The sequence below is a fragment of the Bos indicus x Bos taurus genome, chromosome 2, assembly GCF_003369695.1.
Source record: "Bos indicus x Bos taurus breed Angus x Brahman F1 hybrid chromosome 2, Bos_hybrid_MaternalHap_v2.0, whole genome shotgun sequence".
In the NCBI taxonomy this organism is placed as follows: domain Eukaryota; kingdom Metazoa; phylum Chordata; class Mammalia; order Artiodactyla; family Bovidae; genus Bos; species Bos indicus x Bos taurus.
The window spans coordinates 76,029,722-76,044,568 of NC_040077.1; the positions used below are offsets into that span (position 1 = coordinate 76,029,722).

Below are 14,847 nucleotides of genomic sequence, written 5' to 3' on the forward strand. Positions count from 1 at the left end.
GGGCTCATTGAATTGGAATATGTTTTCTGGAGTCAACAAGGCAAGAGAATAAATCCGTCTAGAATGGGAAGCTTGCAACCTTAGTCATCCTAACACTGTCAACGATACCAAGTGGTCCCAAAGGCGGAATTTTTAAAAAATTAATTACAGTTCACTCTTGAAGAATATGGGCTGAGGGCTGAGTACCCGAAACACACTGGGAAAATCAGATTCCACATCTGTATTTTCAACCAACCATAGATTTTTAGCACTGTACTTCATATTTATTAAAAAAAAAAAAAAACTCTAATAATCTATGCCAAAGCCTTTGACTGTGTGGATCACAATAAACTGTGGAAAATTCTGAAAGAGATGCGAATACCAGACCACCTGATCTGCCTCTTGAGAAATTTGTATGCAGGTCAGGAAGCAACAGTTAGAACTGGACATGTAACAACAGACTGGTTCCAAATAGGAAAAGGAGTTCGTCAAGGCTGTATATTGTCACCCTGTTTATTTAACTTATATGCAGAGTACATCATGAGAAACGCTGGACTGGAAGAAGCACAAGCTGGAATCAAGATTGCCGGGAGAAATATCAATAACCTCAGATATGCAGATGACACCACCCTTATGGCAGAAAGTGAAGAAGAACTCAAAGGCCTCTTGAGGAAAGTGAAAGTGGAGAGTGAAAAAGTTGGCTTAAAGCTCAACATTCAGAAAACGAAGATCATGGCATCCGGTCCCACCACTTCATGGGAAAGAGATGGGGAAACAGTGGAAACAGTGTCAGACTTTATTTTGGGGGGCTCCAAAATCACTACAGATGGTGACTGCAGCCATGAAATTAAAAGACACTTACTCCTTGGAAGGAAAGTTATGACCAACCTAGATAGCATATTCAAAAGCAGAGACATTACTTTGCCAACAAAGGTCAGTCTAGTCAAGGCTGTGGTTTTTCCTGTGGTCATGTATGGATGTGAGAGTTGGACTGTGAAGAAGGCTGAGCGCCAAAGAATTGATGCTTTTGAACTGTGGTGTTGGAGAAGACTCTTGAGAGTCCCTTGGACTGCAAGGAGATCCAACCAGTCCATTGTGAAGGAGATCAGCCCTGGGATTTCTTTGGAAGGAATGATGCTAAAGCTGCAACTCCAGTACTTTGGCCACCTCATGGGAAGAGTTGACTCATTGGAAAAAACTCTGATGCTGGGAGGGATTGGGGGAAGGAGGAGAAGATGGCTGGATGGCATCACTGACTCAATGGAGGTGAGTCTGAGTGAACTGCAGGAGTTGGTGATGGACAGGGAAGCCTGGTGTGCTGGGATTCATGGGGTCGCAAAGAGTAGGACATGACTGAGCAACTGATCTGATCTGATCTGAATAATCTAAATGGGAAAAGAATTTGGAAAATGGTACATGTGTATGTATAACTGACTCACTTTGGTGTAAGCCTGAAATTAGAACAACATTGTGAGTCAGATACACTCCAATAAAAAATAATTATTTTTTTAGAAAATATATATTAAATTTTAAAACTCAAAAAAAAAATAAAAATGTATCAGATCAGTCACTCAGTCATGTCCGACTCTTTGCAACCCCATGAATTGCAGCACACCAGGCCTCCCTGTCCATCAACAACTCCCGGAGTTCACTGAGACTCACGCCCATCGAGTCAGTGATGCCATCCAGCCATCTCATCCTCTGTTGTCCCCTTCTCCTCCTGCCCCCAATGCCTCCCAGCATCAGAGTCTTTTCCAATGAGTCAACTCTTCCCATGAGGTGGCCCAAGTACTGGAGTTGCAGCTTTAGCATCATTCCTTCCAAAGAAATCCCAGGGCTGATCTCCTTCAGATCCAATCCCAGGGTTGGATCTCCTTGCAGTCCAAGGGACTCTCAAGAGTCTTCTCCAACACCACAGTTTAAAAGCATCAATTCTTTGGCGCTCAGCCTTCTTCACAGTCCAACTCTCACATCCATACATGACCACAGGAAAAACCATAGCCTTGACTAGACCAACCTTTGTTGGCAAAGTAATGTCTCTGCTTTTGAATATGCTATCTAGGTTGGTCATAACTTTCCTTCCAAGGAGTAAGCATCTTTTAATTTCATGGCTGCAGTCACCATCTGTAGTGATTTTGGAGCCCCCCAAAATAAAGTCTGACACTGTTTCCACTGTTTCCCCATCTCTTTCCCATGAAGTGGTGGGACTGGATGCCACAATATTCGTTTTCTGAATGTTGAGCTTTAAGCCAACTTTTTCACTCTCCACTTTCACTTTCCTCAAGAGGCCTTTGAGTTCTTCTTCACTTTCTGCCATAAGGGTGGTGTCATCTGCATATCTGAGGTTATTGATATTTCTCCCGGCAATCTTGATTCCAGCTTGTGCTTCTTCCAGTCCAGCGTTTCTCATGATGTACTCTGCATATAAGTTAAATAAACAGGGTGACAATATACAGCCTTGACGAACTCCTTTTCCTATTTGGAACCAGTCTGTTGTTACATGTCCAGTTCTAACTGTTGCTTCCTGACCTGCATACAAATTTCTCAAGAGGCAGATCAGGTAGTCTGGTATTCCCATCTCTTTCAGAATTTTCCACAGTTTATTGTGATCCACACAGTCAAAGACTTTGACAGTCAATAAAGCAGAAATAGATGTTTTTCTGGAACTCTCTTGCTTTTTCCATGATCCAGTGGATGTTGGCGATTGGATATCTGGTTCCTCTGCCTTTTCTAAAACCAGCTTGAACATCAGGAAGTTCACTGTTCACATATTGCTGAAGCCTGGCTTGGAGAATTTTGAGCATTACTTTACTAGCGTGTGAGATGAGTGCAATTGTGTGGTATTTTGAGCATTCTTTGGCATTGCCTTTCTTTGGGATTGGAATGAAAACTGACCTTTTCCAGTCCTGTGGCCACTGCTAACTTCTCTCTAAAAAAATTCTGGTATAAGTGGACCCATACTATTCAAACCCATGTTATTTAAGTGTCAACTGTGCTGTCCTCATTTATGCTGTATTGTTTTTCCTGTTTGTGTTTGTGTGTGCTAGTCATTCAGTTGTGTCTGACTCTTTGAGACCCCATGGACTGTAGTCCATCACCAATCTCCTTTGTTAATAGAATTGTCCAAGCAAGAATATTAGAGTGGGTTGCCATTCCCTTCTCCAGGGGATCTTCCTGACCTAGGAATTGAACCCTGGACTCGTGCATTGCAGGCAGATTCTTTACCATCTGAGCCACCAAGGAAACCCTTCCCCTGTTCAGGACAGGTCTAAAAATAATGCACACTGCTGGATTGAAAATGCTTATATAAATTCTTAATTCCTAATGACAAAGGGTAATTTGATTACCAATTTAAGTCTTGGTCTATTCTCAGTTTAGTTGAGTTGTCAAGTCTGTTCATTTGATATAAAGAAGAAAAAGGGAAGTACTTATTGGCCTGAGAGGAAAGGTCTTTCTTCCTTTCTGATTGGAAACTTTCTGATTCTTATCACTTTCAGAGATAGGAGAGCAATAGCTCAGTCTCCTTTTCTAAAAGCCACTGCAAAAGAGACACTGATGTATAGAACAGTCTTATAGACTCTGTGGGAGAGGGAGAGGGTGGGAAGATTTGGGAGAATGACATTGAAACATGTAAAATATCATGTAAGAAACAAGCTACCAGTCCAGGTTCGATGCACAATACTGGATGCTTGGGGCTGGTGCACTGGGATGACCCAGAGGGATGGTATGGGGAGGGAGGAGGGAGGAGGGTTCAGGATGGGGAACACATGTATACCTGTGGTGGATTCATTTTGATATTTGGCAAAACTAATACAATTATGTAAAGTTTAAAAAAATAAAAGCCACTGCAATGTCCTGGGTCCATGAAAAAAGATGTCCTGATGAATCTCCTCTGGACCTTTCTATTAGCACAGATTGTTTCCAATGGGTTTACCAATTCCCAAAGTGGAAACATTGACCCCCACAAATGGAGATACAAGGAAGGTGCATTTCAGAAAAGGAACTGGGCCATGGAGAAATAGTCGCTGGTGTCAGGAGGCCAGTGGGCATGAATGCTTCTCCCAAGACCTGGTGGAAAAGGGCACTCACTGCACAGAGGTAGAGGAGATAAGAAAGACTACTCACCTGGATGTCTGAGCCATTAGGTACCCGTGAAACTGACTTGGGTGTAATGATGAAATTCTCCTCAACTGTCTCATCCATTTATTGAATTTGATTATGTCCTCATATTTCTAAGTGGTCTCTGAACTTCTTGAAGTCTGAGATTCAGTTTTACTCAAATGTATCTCCAATGCCTATTTAAGGTCAAGCATAATGTGGGACCCTATAAATATTTATTGGGCTGAATTACATTGAAATGATTAGATCACTTCAGTTTAGATTAGATCAATTCACTTAGGGAAAAAGTGGGATTAGGAAGCACAATACTAAAAAATGTCATCAGTGACACATGAAAAAAAAAAACCCATAAAAGATCTAATAAAAATGTTAGCAGTACCAGCAAAATCCTACTGTATAATAAACTATAATGAAAAATAATATAAAAAATAACATATATGTATACATATAACTGAATCACTTTGCTGTATACCAGGAATTAACACAACATTGTAAATCCACTATCCATCAATTTAAAAATGTTGAAAAAAATGGTAACAGTGTTTTACACATGTTATATGTTTAAGAAATACATAAATGCTAGAATAAAAAGTTGTTGTTCAGTTGCCAAATCATGTCTGACTGTTTGTGACCACATGGAATGCAGCACACCAAGCTTCCCTGTCCTTCACTTTTTTCCAAAGTTTGCTCAAACTCATGTCCATTGAGTCAATGACACTATCCAACCATCTCAGATTCTGTCACCCCCTTTTCCTTATGCCCTCTATCCTTCCCAGCATCAGAGTCTCATGGACTAGACTCTCCAGGCTCCCCGTCCATGGAATTCTCCAGGCAAGAATACTAGAATGTGTAGCCATTCTCTTTTCCAGGGGACATTCTCAACCCAGGGATCGCACCCAGATCTCCTGCATTGCAGGCAGATTCTTTACTGTCTGAGCCACCAGGGAAGCCCTAATAAATATGGCTCTTGGCTGTGGAAAGTTCTTCAGTTTGCTTCAGACTTCCCTGGTGGCTCAGGTGGTAAAGCGTCTGCCTACAATGCAGAGAGACCTGGGTTCGATCCCTGTGTCGGGAGGATCCTCTGGAGAAGGAACTGGCAACCCGCTCCAGTACTCTCGCCTGGAAAATCCCATGGACGGAAGAGCCTGGTAGGCTACAGTCCATGGGGTTGCAAAGAGTCAGACACGACTGAGCGACTTCACCTTCCACCTTATCACCTTTCAGTTTGCTTCAGAAGTGGGTGTTAGAAGGGTTGTGAGTTATTTGGAAGGGTTATGTGTGTGTTAGCCACTCAGTCATGTCCAGATGGAGTGGAGGGATGTTATCTGAAATTAGAGGGTAGCTGTAGCCACTGTTGTGGGTAAGGTTCATAGCATAGCTGCAAAGAGAAATGCTTTGTGGAGTTTGTGTGTGTGTGTGTGTGTGTGCATGTGTATGGTATATTCCTCTGGGGCTCAGGTTCAGTTGGGCTCAAGCTTTGGCATTCATTGGTTTCCTGATGATAAATCCAGCATAAGCAAATGGAATATTTCCATTATGTTCAAATTGTTTTTAACATTCAATACAGTAGCAGATTCATGTTTCCCGACAAGTGTGTTGGAAGGGTGCATGCATCCCCCTCACCTGCATCTTAGCCTGCAGTAAGATGGCCCCTGAGTTCTGCTTTCTGTTTGCAGAATGACCGTAACTGCAGAGGTGCTTTTAGCTCTGATTTTAGTATTATTACTCTTCAGTTAGATTCTGGCTGTATTTTGTGTTTGTCAAATACCTCAAAATATTTTTCGTACATTTGTGTTTGGGAAAAACTTAAAATATAATTTGCCAGTTAATTTTTTTAACACATTGAACAAATAAAAATTTAATCCTTATGTTTCTCATTAATTTTCATGCAATTAGATGAAATACTGCTCTCTAAGAATTTGCTGGGTAAACAAGCATCCTCATAATCGTATGTACATTTCCTTTTAAAAATGTCATCTCACCTCTTCCTGAGAGCTTTTGATACCACGAAGTTGACCTTCAAATTGAATAACATGTTTCAAACTTGTTTTGACTGAGGTATATCTAGATTTCATGGACTCATTTTGCAGTATTCTCTAAGATCAATTGTACAAAAAAGTGGTAAGAGTGTTGGTACTGTTCTGTGGATTGATTGATTGATTCCTTCCTTTCTTCATTCCTTCCTTTACTCATTTATTTCATTCTTTGCATAAACCTTTATTGAAAGCCTATTATATGGCAGATTATTCGCTAAGATCCCACAAAGAATATGTTACCTGTTGTTGAATGCAAATAAATGAATGATTGCAAACTCTTTGTGTACTAAGTCACTTCAGTCATGTTCAACTCTTTGCCACGCCATGGACTGTAGCCCACCAGGCTCCTCTGTCCATGCAGAACCTCCAGGCAAGAATACTGGCATGGGTTACCATTTCCTCCTCCAGGGGATCTTTCTGACCCAGGAGTCAAACCCTATCTCTTACATCTCCTGCATTGGCAGGCAGGTTCTTTACCACTAGCACCATCTGGGAAGCACCTAAAAACTAACTCTTTAGATGGCCAATATGCTGGTAAAGAGCAGAGTTCTGTACATGGGATTGAATAGCCAGGGCAATCAGAGGAGAATATCTACATTGTCAAGACCACATCTCTGTCCATGGGCCCCATCTGAGCAGGATCAAAGAAGACTTAGAAAGACTATCTACCACATTTAGAGAAGACTGGAAGTGTAGCTATTGAAGGAAATGTCAGATTCAAGATTGTAAAAGATTGAGGGCTATTCTCTATTATTTCATAGAATAGATATGAATTATTAAAATTAGTAACTCATTTTCCAAAGACTTTCATGCAACTGGGAGTGAGACATTCTAAATTATTGTGTCCCTCTAAATAAAACTATTACAAGAGTCTTTAGAAACTGAAGATGTGAGAGTAAACAGTGTTCCCCATTTTAAATATTCTCCCCTTTATAAAAAAGCTCACAAGCCATAACTTGAGACTTTGCTCAAGTGGCTGATTAAAGAAATGAAGCAATAGTTGGATTTTCAGTTAGACAAATCTGGGCAAAAATTTTGGCCACACTATTTTCTAGATTTCCGACCTTGGACAAACTACGAAACATGTCTGAACTTGAGTTTCCCCAACTGTGAGAGATTTAACCTTAGTCTTTGCAAGGTTTTTGTGAGGAGGAGATAAAACACCACGTGGAAACAATGAGTACTAGCTTTGTTTAGAGCAGGTAGCTAATAAGCTAATAAGTGGTTAATTCCTTGAGTCCTCTCTTAATGAAATACTTCTTGCTAATGAATTTTTTTCTCTCTCTCCTCTTTTGTTCTAGACAACTGTGATGACCCATTAGCATCCTTGCTCTCTCCAATGGCTTTTTCCAGTTCCTCAGACCTCGCTGGTACTCACAGCCCAGCTCAGCTCAACCGAAGAGTTGGTGAGTAGGTGGCAAACTCTAAAGGCAAGTGCTGAATAAGCACACAGACCTCTCAATGTTCTGGAATCATGTCCAAGAGCAGTGTTCAAGAGAAGAATGGGTAGAGAGAGATTACAATGGAATAAAACCATGCTTCCTAGCACATCACGCATATTCAAAGTATACTGGTTAGTGTTCCCCTAAATCCACCTTATTTTTCTTTGATTATCATAAGATGCCTTTGTGAAAAAAAAATTTTAATTTGCCTTATTTTTATGTTTCATGCATCAACATAAATAACTATCAAATATATTATTATTATAGCATTTTATCATAGAAAGAATGAAATCTATCAAGATTTTTTCTTCAGTAGTTTTAATTTTTACAATAAAATAACTGTTTATAGTTTTAAAAATATAAAACAGTATTAAGTGAAAGCTTTTAAATTCAAAAATATGTAATGCAACCCTCTAGAGACAGCTATGGTTAAAAGTTGATTGTGTATTCTTACAATATATGAGCAAAGGAAGAGCAGACACCTTTAACTAATGTTATATGAAATTCCTTTAACAAATATGGTGATGGATATCTAGAGAGATATAGTTAAATCATATTTATAATATATATATATATTGTTCTGTAGTTGAATTTTTTAATTTCCAAAAGCTTTAAATATCTCATGATATTTATTTATTTACACATTTAGTGAACTCACTAAAGTCTTTTTCTAAGAGGTACACTGGTCTAGTAGAGTTCACGTTAATTGATCTTGACTATATTTTCCCACTTATATACGAGGTTAATCACATTAGTAAGTTTTCCAATGTTGATCCATCTTTATATTTGGGAGTTAAGTCCTAATTCATTGTCATGATATTGATATTGTTTTTATAAAGCAAAGAATGATTTAATTTGCTAGCACATCAATTTCTGAGTTTTTAAAGAGGCCAACTTTTTTTTATTTTATTTTATTTTATTTTTCCAACTGTGCTGGGTCTTCATTGCAGCATGCAGGTTTTCTCTCACTGCAGTGTGTGGGCTTCTCTAGTAGAGGAATAAAGCCTCTAGAACATGTGAGCTCAATAGTTACAGAGTTTTTGGGCTCAGTTGTCCTGTGGCCTGTAGGATATTAGTTCCCCAAATAGGAACTGAACCTGTGTTCCCTGAATTGACAGGTGAATTCTTAACCACTGGACCACTAGTGTTGTTAGGGGCTTCCCAGTTGGCAAAGAGACCACCAGGGAAGTCCCCAGTTTCTAGTTTTGAATCTCCATTCATAGTGAGTTTGATTTGTCATTTTTATTTATATATTATCGTTTGTTTCATACTACACATCACAAGTATTCTGGGGATAATGGGATCAATAATTTAAAACTTAGTGAATTCTATGTTTGTTGAGAAAGGAGTTTAAGAATGTTATTCTACAGGGAAAAGAATAGCCAATCAAAGACTCAGGAAGAAAATATTGATAACAATTTTGTGCTAACAATGCCTTTTCATGAAGTCTCTGTGCCAAAGATTTTATAAAACATTTCACCTATATTACAGTATTTAGTCTCCACAAAGATACTGTAAGGTAAGCATTATTATCTTTTACCTTCAGGTAGGCTTTCTGAGGCTCAGAGAAGTTGCATAAGGTGCCTAAAATGATGAGATTAAGGGAAAATGTATGTACTACAATTTAAGTCAGCTGAATCCACAGTTTTGCTCCTAACCACAACACTAGCAAATTGATTTATTAACACAGGTTACAGAGGGGTGTATTAGAAAGAAAAAAAGGGGTTTGGGAACTAATCTGCCAGAGTTCAAATGCTGAAGATGGTATTTGCTTACAGGTTCGGTTAGCAACTGCAGGTCACTTACCTGCTCTCAACCCAGTTTCTTTTATCTGTAATGTGAACCAGTAATACCTGCCTTAAAGCCTCATGTGCACACAGAGAACAGACTCACATATTCAAAAGTTCCTTTTCACTGCAGGGTAGTGAGAGACTGGGACTGGGGGGTTCACTTATCATTTCAGTAAGAAACACAGGTTGGCAAGTTTTATTTATTTATTTATCTTTGCACTGGACCTTCACTGCTGTGTGTGGGCTTTCTCTAGTTGCAATTCGCAGGCTTCTCATTGCAGTGGCTTCTCTTGTGGCAGAGCATGGGCTCTAGGACACGCAGGCTCAGTAGTTGTGGCACATGGCTTTAGTTGCTTCAAGGCATGTGGAATCTTCCCAAACCGGGGATCGAACCCGAGTCCCCTGCACTGGAGGGTGGATTCTTATCCACTGGACCACCTGGGGATATCTGGCAGATTTTAATACAGGCTCTCCCACAGGGCATCCTGAGCCAGATTTGATCTTAGTCCCAGCCAATTGTGCAGTGGCAGAAGGACATGATGGCCTCGGTAGCTTCTTGGGAGTTTCTGGGAAAGCTGTGAGTCTGGTAATAGGTCAGCTCCCCCAACTCACCCACCCTTATGAACAGATATTGAGAGAATACACATGTCTCTGCTTCAGTATATTATCATTATCCTACTTACAGGGGAATCTGTGTGCCTGAGCCCAAGGCTAGCACAAGTGTAGGCGGAGAGGGAATTGACTTTTTCTTCTTCTCCCAGGTAGAGTCTGAATCAGGAACACCATGCAGGAGATACAGTCAGAGAGTCTGGATACAATGGTCTAGAATCCACCATCCAGCCCATCTCCCAGGGCTGACAGCTTCCCTTCATTCACCAGGCTAACAGTTACCCTTAGCAGAAGTTAAACACAGACTCAAGGAGATAGTAACTTACTAGTTCTCGTTCATGGCTGGACATCTGAATAACCTATGTGCTTAGTTGCTCAATCGTGTCCAATTCTTCACAACCCCATGGACTGTAGCCCACCAGGCTCCTCTGTCCATGGGGACTCTCCAGGCAAGAATACTGGAATGGGTTGCCATGCCCTCCTCCAGGGGATCTTCCTAACCCAGGGATCGAACCCAGGTCTCCTGCATTATAGGCATATTCTTTACCATCTGAGTCACCAGGGAAGTCCAAGAATACTAGAGTAGGTAGTCTATCCCTTATCCAGGGATCGCCCTGACCCAGGAATCAAACCAGGGTCTCCTGCATTGCAGGTAGATTCTTTACCAGCTGAGAAACCAATAGAGCTTCATAAGTAGCAATGCTGAGTCCCACCTTCCAGATATTCTGAATAGTCTGGGATGGGACCCAAGAACAAATATTGATAAATAAATACAAGCTTTCCAGGTGATTCTAAAATGCAACAAGAGTTGAAGGTTGCTACACTGAATGAATTTGTGAATAACATATCTTCCTATTAATATTTATTGAATACCTACTATGTGCCAGGTTCTGTGCTAAAACTCTGGCACATAGCTGATAAAAATAGACACAAACCCTACTCAAAAAGAGTATACATGGATAGCACAAATTATCATATAATGAATAGCTAACATTTGTGGTTAGTGATAGTATTACTTTTATTATTCTGTCATATACGTATTTATATATCTATATGTGTATATGCATGTGCTCAGTCGTGTCCAATTATTTTCGACCCCATGGACTGTAGCCCACCAGGTTCCTCTGTCCATAGAATTTTCCAGGCAAGAATACTGTAGTGGGTTGCCACTTCCTATTCCAGGGGATCTTCCTCCCAGGGATCAAGCTAGCGTCTCTTATGACTTCTGTCTTGGCAGACATATTCTTATCAGGACTGTGCCACCTGCAAAGTCCTATATATTTATATATACAATATAATTGATGTATTGTGTGCATTTTATATACACATATATGTATATTGTAGCATATATAAGGAGATTTAACACATTTGATTGGATATAATACATAGTCATATATATAGAGAGAAAGGTAGATATATGCATGGTTAGTTTTATACATATATAAAACTAGTGTGTACATATATATGTGTATATTATACACAATCCATATGCAGTAGAATAAATATACAATGCATATACATGTATGCATATCTGGGTATATATAGTATTATGTGTACATATACATACATATGTATAATACATACATAGAATACAAGCATCATAGTATGATTATAATAAAAAAGAAGTTATCATTTATTTTCTAAAATAAAGTTGAGAATGTTGAGAAAATTATAATTTTTAACTTACATTGAAAAATATTACCATAAAGTAATAATTTGCCTCCTAAAAACAGACGTTTGTGCCATCTGGCCTAGAAGTAGAACCCTGTCTAATGAACCCTTTTTTCTTCATGTCTTCCTATAAAACTTTTTTTTTTATTTTAGAAAATAAAAGACATCAAATATACCCAAAAGAGCAAACTGTCCCACCTGGTTTGAAATCTAGGATAATGTCGGATGTATCAAAACAAGGACATTTCAAAGAACATCTTGATTTCAATTTGAATTCTCCATTTAGTGTTTTCAACAACAAATTTACAGCCAGGTGCTAAATAATTAATACTAATGGCACCCCACTCCAGTACTCTTGCCTGGAAAATCCCATGGACGGAGGAGCCTGGTAGGCTGCAGTCCATGGGATCGCTAGGAGTCGGACACAACTGAGCGACCTCACTTTGACTTTTCACTTTCATGCATTGGAGGAGGAAATGGCAACCCACTCCAGTGTTCTTGCCTGGAGAATCCCAGGGACAGAGGAGCCTGGTGGGCTGCCATCTATGGGGTCGCACAGAGTCGGACGCAACTGAAGCGACTTAGCAGCAGCAGTAGCAGCGGCAGCAATTATTTAGCACAAGAGACACTAGTTCGATCCCTGGGTCAGGAAGATCCCCTGGAGTAGAAAATGGCAACCCACTCTAGTATTCTTGCCTGGAAAATTCCATGGACAGAGAAGCCTGGTTGGCTACAGTCCAGAGTCACAGAGAATCGAACATGACTGAGCTACTAGTATTGTCATTATCAGATTTGGCCCCTCTGTGTATGGATGGACCCTGTGCCTAGTTCATAATCCTTCTGTGAGCAGCTTTTGTCTACCAGCACACAGCTAAAAATCACAACAATATACTTAGCACTCACCATGAGTCATCACAGTTCTAAATCATTAAAGCATATAAACTTAATTCTCACAATTACTATCCACGTAGGTATTATTATTGTTATTATGTTGATTTCATAGATAAAAATGTTATGGTACAGCAAGGGAAAAAAAGAATACTAGAATAAAAACTCTAGATGGATACAAAACTAGTTGATGTCTTACAGGATAATAAAAATTATAGGGTTATACTTCTCTCTTGGACAAACATTTATGAGTTAACATGCAACTTCATAATATTTAAGACTTCCTTGGTGGCTCAGATGGTAAAGCATATGCCTGCAATGTGGGAGACCTGGGTTCAATCCCTGGATCAGGAAGATCCCCTGGAGAAGGAAATCGCAACCCAGTCCAGTACTCTTGTCTGGAAAATTCCATGGATGGAGGAGCCTGGTAGGCTACAGTCCATGGGGCCTCAAAGAGTTGGGCAAGACTGAGCGACTTCACTTTTCATAATATCTAAGTTCTAATAAGTTAGTGAATAGCAAAACCAAATGACAGGTACATTCTCCTTGAGAATTAAGCAATCCTTGAGCAGACTTGTAAAAAATTGCCCCAGGATAATATTGAAAGGGCAAATTGTAACTCTTTTTTGATTTCCAAGATTTATATTTTCTTTTAATATACTTCATTCACTCATTCATTGACTCACTTATCCCAAGATTTCATGACTTCCTTCTACACTATCTCATTCAGCCTTCTATGCATTTGTCAAGTAACTTGCTAGTTTTCTGCAGCAGATGAATCCACATTGTAAAATCCTCGACTTCTATAGAGCTAAGACTCCCTCACTGAAATGAGTGCGCCCAGTGGCAACCTCCTTGGTCCTCACTGCTGAACTCTTTCACAAAGATAAGCCCCTTGCAAGTCCTCAGACACCATTTAAAACTGCCACATCCCCTGGGAATCATATACGCCTTTAGCATGCACTGAACATAGGCAGTGAAGGACCACTTCACCTCCAGTGTGCTCAGAACTCAAGCATGCACGTCTCTGACCTACACCAGGAAGAAAGGAGCCACATCTGGTAAAGCTGGCACATCTGAAGCAGAGATCAACTCAAAAGTTGAAAAGTATAGGAAAGGTGTGCTGACAGGTACCCTCAGACTGTGAATAAAGCAAGTCTGAGTTCTGTTGGTGACAAACTCACCTTTCTGTTAGGAAACACACCCATGGAAGCAGTCTTTGACCTTAGATACTGCTGTGGCTGCTGAGGTCTGGGCAACTCATTGGACCAGGAGGGAGAAGAGATGGTTAAAAACTACTCAAGTAGTCTTCGCGCTGGTATCTCATCTAAGGAAGAAATTGGCCAAATGGGATGTTTGCTCTCTCACTTTCATACACTCCTCACATTTCACCCACACACAAAGAAAGAACAAGCAAAAAAGAGATCTAATTACTTTTGAAAGAAATGACAAAAGGCATTAAACTAGGGGTCAGATCACCATTAATGGAGGCTGCCAGGTCAATCTATATACTTGTGGCTTAGGAGGGATCTGATTTTGTCCAAAGTGATTTGTTTTGAGGCAAGAAATCTTTTGATCTGGACTTAAAGTTGATTGGGCTGTGAGAAACCCTTACTGTCAGCAGGGAACATGGGAGCTGGTGATACAGCATGAAGCTGCTGGGCTGTGAGTTAGACCCACTTGAGAGAGAGGGGAAATTTTTACATCACACTATGTGATTAGAAGACAAACAGGAACAGATGTCTTTGGCCCCATGAGAGGGGAGGTTTGTATTCTTCTTTCCCATCCTTACCTCCCCCCTACCACCAATAGAATTTTGCAAATAATCACATTCATCATTTGCTCCTTGAAATTTTAGTTCTTCTTCCTCACTCAGTGTATTTTTGAGATGCTTGCTTGTGTAAGTTGAGATTGTGTTTCTGGCATGACAATTTTGTTGCCATGGAGAATTTGATTTTTTTTTATGTCAAAGCATTTTCAGCTTCCTAGGCTCGTGGAGGGATGGGGAGGCTTCAAAATCTTGCCTCCCTTTGGTACAGAATCAATACACATTTCTTCTTTCCCCCTTAGGTAGTGTTTGGGTTGCAAAAAGCTAAGGACCACTGAAGGTCTTTGGGATGTTGATTTTCATTTCGGTGTCTGGTCCCTCCTGAGGAGATGTGAATTGGGAATAATTCAGGAATCAGGGTCCTCACAATTAGCATGATGTCAGCTGTCTGGGGACTTGTTCCACACAGCTAGGTGACAATCCTGGGGACCCAGTTTTACTGGCAGCAGTACAATGCCTGCTTGCAAAAGATAGTACTAGTCTAC

The 14,847-nt window shown here is 40.2% G+C and overlaps 1 protein-coding gene across 1 annotated transcript in view; it reads left to right on the forward strand.

Annotated features, from left to right (window-relative positions):
• Positions 1 to 14,847, forward strand: part of CNTNAP5 (contactin associated protein like 5) — a 1,040,194-nt gene that overhangs the window by 222,254 nt on the left and 803,093 nt on the right. Inside the window, exon 2 of the mRNA XM_027562987.1 lies at positions 7,436 to 7,540. Within this exon, the coding sequence (XP_027418788.1) occupies positions 7,436 to 7,540 (105 nt within the window). The remainder of the gene's footprint in view (positions 1 to 7,435; positions 7,541 to 14,847) is intronic.